The 5,454-nt window shown below is 46.3% G+C and overlaps 1 protein-coding gene across 1 annotated transcript; it reads left to right on the top strand.

Moving 5' to 3' along the window:
• The first annotated feature begins 521 nt into the window (after positions 1-521).
• Positions 522-4,710, top strand: LOC107119827 (tumor necrosis factor-like). Its single transcript, XM_015422430.1, has 4 exons — positions 522-704; positions 2,386-2,416; positions 2,941-3,006; positions 4,033-4,710. The coding sequence occupies exons 1-4, from the start codon at positions 522-524 to the stop codon at positions 4,458-4,460; spliced, it is 708 nt and encodes a 235-aa protein (XP_015277916.1). The 3' UTR covers positions 4,461-4,710.
• Positions 4,711-5,454: the final 744 nt, after the last annotated feature.

The raw sequence follows: 5,454 nt of genomic DNA, 5'->3' as shown, positions 1-5,454 counted from the left end.
CGCTTTTGAGTGACTCTTTCTATTACAGTTTTTTCCTTTGAGCTGTGGGCGGGGGAAAAAATAGTTTCCTCACTCGCAGCACCGGACGGGGAAGTTTGCCGGCTAGGACGTATATAACGAAGTGCCACCAGCCGTCGAGCATTCATTCGCCACTTCTTCCCCAAAGGCCGCAGCAAATAACTTCAAATCAAGAAGAAAGCAAGTCAGGGGAGGTTCATCCAAAAGGAAGCCGCGCTCATTCAAAATCCTGTCGCAACCTGAGGAACGGGATCATCTTAAGACGTCCACCTGCCTGAGGCGACTGCCTTTGCTTTTCCTTTTTAAAAAACTCTGATAAACCTGACTGAGCTTTCTAAGCCCATTCCTGAAACTGTCTGAATTTCACCAGTGACATCTGTGAGGGCCACCTGGCGAAAACAGCCCGCCAAATTCCAGGAGTCACCTTGAAAGCCACTACAGACGGCTCCAGCTCACCTGAGGAAAAACTGACTTGCTTCTCGCCTGAAACGCATCTCCAAGCCATGAGCTCCGAGCAGTTGGTATACGATGTGGAGAAAGGCAGCAACGTGATTGTGGTGCATGACCCACCACGAAAAGATAGCCACTGGAAGTGCTTGAGCATCTGTTCTTTCCTGCTCCTCATTGGGGCCGTCATAGTTTTCACTCTGCTGCAGTTTGGAGCGTTTGGGTCCTCCGCAAACCAGGTAAAGAGCAAAAGATGGGGAGGCATCTTGGGAGGAGGTTTTGGTGGGGTTTTGAGACGGAAGGGGTTTGGTGGTATGGTCACAGCTGGCTTAGGGTGACCCTGTAGGGTTTTCAAGGGAAGAGATGGTTTGCCATGGCCTGTCTCTGCATAGTGACCCTGGACCTTCTTTGGTGGCCTCCCATCCAAAGACTAACCAGGGCTGACCCTGCTTAGCTTCCAGGATCTGATGAGATCAGGCTAGCCTGGGCCAGCCAGGTCAGGGCAGGATGAATTCAAGGCACCCCAAAAACAGGCATTCACAAGCAGATGTCTTTGTTCAGACTGGCTTGCAAAAAAGATAACCTAGTAAGAACATGTGTATGATGGTGATGGGTGATGTTGCATTTGGAGGCTTTTAGAAGAAAGTGTAAAAACTCTGAATTCGGCAAGCTGGCAGGAAACATGATTTTAAAAAAAAATAATAAAAAAATTAAAATTAAAGTTGTTCTTTTTAAAACAAGTCCTGCTTGACCAGATTTCAAAAACAGGATTCCGAACAACGTTCGAAAACGAAAAAGTCATAGTCAAATTTTGGAAGGTCATCAAGCTAGATCTAGATGAGGACTGGCCAACTAGGGTCCTGCCAACCTGAATGTAGTCTACCATTCCAGCTACTGGACAACCGGGGCTCACCTCCCTTTTCTCATTCCAAGCATTGAAACCAAGCATTTTATTTAGCCCTGGGGTGAAATCCGCTCTGCTCCCCTTAGCGGGCCAAATTCTGTGGGCTTGGCCTGGTCTAGAGGAGCCTCAGATACTCCAAAGCCCTTTCTGGGAACTCACATTTAGAAGAACTAAGTTTTCTCCAGGTCTGTCTATCTAGCTGTGATGTGGAATAGTATAGTATATAGTATCTCATCATATCCTAGATAGTATCTCATCATATGTCGGAAAGGAAGCAGGGTTGGTGTTTGAATGGGAGACCACCAAGGAAGACTTTGCAGAGGAAAGCAATGGCAAAACCACCTCTGCTTAACCACTTGCCTTGAAAGCCTTACGCTGGGATCACCATCAGTTGGCAGTGACTTGACGACACTTCCCCCCACACACACGCATTCACATGCACGCGCACACTTCCCCACATACACGCACACACGCATTCACATGCACGCGCACACACGTGTCTGTCAAGGGAAGAGGTTTACTCCATCTTGATTCTTTCAATCTGGGCTTCAGTTGGGCTGGCGGCCAAGCAGAGAGACAGGCGGGCTCTACTTCCCTCTCTGTTCATGGGCATGGGTTTTTTTTTTACTCTCCGGAGATGCCTAATTTTGCATCTGCATTTTTTTCTCAAAAGTATCATTTCTTTATGCATATACTTTGCCTACTGAAGCAAAAGTGCTTGTCAAAACATGTCCATGGAGCAGACGAAGGCTGGCTTTCACTTCCCTTTGCTCTAGAGTAGATCTGTGTGACCGGAGACTCACCTGTGCTTTGTCTGTGCTTGCGAGACCTCCCCCAGGCAGCCTTGTGCCCCCCCCAAATGCCTCTTGTCCATTGGCTATTTGCAAATTTGGCTCTCTTTACATCATTCCTGCCTCCATTTGATATGGAGCATGCTGCTTCATGACAATGCCAACGATAGTACTGATGATATTTGCAACAATTGTATTGACCCCATCTCCCTGTTTCTTTTCCAGGACTCTAAGGGAAACAGAAACCCCTTCCCTGGTAAGTTCTTCCCAATAATTTTTTTTCTTAACAGAACTTCAACCTATCAGAGCAGCCTCCCTCTTTGCTGGAACTTCATGAAGTATAAATCGTGGGGCGTCTCCTCCTCATTCTGGAGAAACCCCTAACCACTGTAATGGGGTTGCCAGCTCTGGGTTGGGAAATATTTGGAGATTTGGGGGCTGCAGCCCGGGGAGGGCGGGGTTTGGGGAGGAGAGGGACCTCAGTGGGGTATGATGAGGCCATAAAGCCCACCCTCCAAAGCAGCTATTTTCTCCAGGGGGACAGATCTTGGTTGTCTGGGGATCATTTGTAATAGCAGGAGGTCTCCAGGTACCACCTGGAGGTTGGCAAACCTACCACTACCTCCTCCCTCAGAATTCCCAGTCAAAGATAGACACTCTACCCTTTTTCACAGTACAGACAGTTTTGCTTCATCTGTTAGCTAGGCTATCAGAAAATTTTAAAACGGCTTTGAGAAAACCCTCTATCTGACAAAATCCGCCTCTGTTTTGTCTTTGCAGAAGGAATGCCCCAGACGTTGAGAGTGCAAGCCGCTGCCTCTGGGAAACCTGCTATCCACGCCATTGGTAAGAGGTGCTCCTTCAGGAGGGCAGAGGTTTAGGGAGAGGGGTTCCAGGCGGAAATGGCCTTCCTAGCTTCTGACTAGGTGGAAACAGCAGCACAGAAGGGGCAACGTGGTGACAGAAGTAAGGGGCACAGATGATTTACGGGAAGCACCTGCTTTAACAGGACAGACCGTCCATGATGAGCCACCTAGCAGCCTCACAGGGAAGCATCTGCAACGAGGGAGTTGTAGTTGTAGTCGTAAAGGAGCCGGCACTATCCTAAGTAGAATTTCTGCTCTCTAAAGCATATCAAGCTTACCCTGAGCTTGTCAGAGCTTGGAACCTAGAAGAAAAGCGAGCAAAAAAAGAGGAGAGACCTCTGGGTTTGGGGGGGGGGTTGTTTCTCTTTTGCTGTCAAGTCACAGCCAACTTATGGCTACCCTGTGGACACTTTCCACCAAACCATATCAATCGACACGGGCTTGAGAGACTTTGCATAGGATTGGACCTCAAAGCCCTGAAGCCTGAGAGGAGAAAAGGGGATGATACCTAGTAAGGTTACAGGCAATAAGCAGAGTCTGTCACAGGATTAGTGGTATCGCCCATCTTTGCTAGAGTAATATTCAGCCCATAAGGCAGTTTAAAGATATTATTTCATTTAGAGCAAGCTGCTCAAAGGAGAGGCCCAACCAAAATTCCTGAAAGGGGATAATACCTAAATCTGGTAGGCCGAAGCCTTAGTCACATAGTGTTGCCAGTTCTGGTTTGGAAAATACCTGGAGATTTAGGGGGTGGAGTCTGGAGAAAGCGGGGTTTGCGGAGGAGAGGGACCTCAGCAAGGTATAATACCATACGGTCCACCCTCCAAAGCAGCCATCTTCTCCAGACGAATTGATTTCTGTTGTCTGGAGATCAGTCATAATAGAGAGAAAGATCTCCAGGCCCCACCTGGAGGCTGGCAACCCTACTTGCAGAGGAGCATAAAGCACAGTTCTTTGCATTGATGGCACGATGCTGATTGGTTCTCCTTCTATCCTACCTTGACAGCATCCAGAACTCACCATAACAACCTCGTCTGGACTACCAGGTTGATACCCGCCATGACGAATGGCATGGAACTCAGCGAGAAGGACAACGCACTCGTGGTGCCTTCCAGCGGGCTCTATTTTGTCTATTCTCAGCTCTTGTTCCATGGAAGTAGCTGCCAAGAACATGTCGAAGAGTCCTTGCTGCTCACCCACACCATCTACAGTATGTCCAAAGTGTTCAACGGAGGCAGGGTAGAATTGATGAAGACCGTCAAATCCGTCTGCGAGAGTGAAGGACACAACAAGCTGTGGTTTGAATCCATCTACCAAGGGGGTGTTTTCCGGCTGCAAGAAGGGGACAAGCTGTTGTCAGACACACAATCGGTCAGATACTTGAACTGGGATCGAGAGGGACAGGTGTATTTTGGGGCCATAGCACTGGATTAAAAGGCCGTCTCGAGTCATGCTCAACCCAAGCCATGTTCCTCTGACTCTGTTCCCACCATTCAAAATGTGAGCCATCTCTGTACCCAGCCCCACCCATTTCCTCAGCAGGTAACAGTTCCCTGAGGCTGTGGAGAAACATCTCAGCACTCCTCGCTGATAGAATAACCGACAAAAATGAGGAAGAAATCCCTTTCTAAGCTTGAAAATGCTCACGTGGCAACTGAAGAGACAGAACTGTATGAGGTTATGGGAGGACAGTATTATAATTATCGGCTATTAGGATTATTAGGCATTTTTAGTCTTTATTTATTTATTTATTTATATTTATACATCCCGTGGCAATATTGTTGGAGGACTGAGAGGGCTTGGGGGGGGGGGAATGCCCATGTGCCCTATAGGTTCATGAGTGTGCATGAAAAGCACTGATAATTTGTGTGTGTGTATGTGTGTGACAGAGAGAGAGAGAGAATGCCAAAATTCCCCCCCCCCAACCCTTGATGTTGGTGCTTTCTAGAATCCAGCTACCAGTCCTTACCTTCAATTCACTTGTATGTATACTGTGTATATCTGCTATAACTTAACTATCATTGATTTAATTATGTATGTTATATTCCTCAGTTTTTGTGGGGGATGAAAATGGAAACCAGGACTCCTGTATTCTATTTCAGTTTTCTAAGAGGGGACATTTTTGTTTTCTCTCTGTTGGATGCTGTTTGTATCAAAGATAAAAAAGATATCCTCATTTTGGGGAAAATCAATTTTTATATTGAAATGTTGTACATACGTGGCTGTGAGACAAATATTTTCAAAAGGAAAAAAAAATCTTGCCAATGTATAACTATTATTATTTTTTATACCAGTACTTATTTATTTATTTATGTGGATATTTATTTTTCGTTCCATCTGACACACTGTGGAGAAACAATTTTGTTTATTTTGTACTAAAATTGCAATAAAGTTATGCAATGAACCACTTTAAAAAAAATCTGAATTT

This window comes from Gekko japonicus, unplaced genomic scaffold, assembly GCF_001447785.1.
Source record: "Gekko japonicus isolate JY-2015 unplaced genomic scaffold, Gekko_japonicus_V1.1 scaffold1152, whole genome shotgun sequence".
In the NCBI taxonomy this organism is placed as follows: domain Eukaryota; kingdom Metazoa; phylum Chordata; class Lepidosauria; order Squamata; family Gekkonidae; genus Gekko; species Gekko japonicus.
The sequence above is the reverse complement of the archived record's forward strand: the minus strand, read 5'-3'. Positions and strand labels throughout refer to the sequence as shown.

What these genes read in the sequence shown, in the direction of transcription:
- LOC107119827 (XM_015422430.1), top strand. Translation starts at nt 522, where the DNA reads ATGAGCTCCGAGCAGTTGGTATACGATGTGGAGAAAGGCAGCAACGTG. An exon ending in TTGGGTCCTCCGCAAACCAG is followed by an intron (nt 705 to 2,385) that starts GTAAAGAGCAAA and finishes TTTCTTTTCCAG; the next exon opens with GACTCTAAGGGAAACAGAAA. An exon ending in ACCTGCTATCCACGCCATTG is followed by an intron (nt 3,007 to 4,032) that starts GTAAGAGGTGCT and finishes CTACCTTGACAG; the next exon opens with CATCCAGAACTCACCATAAC.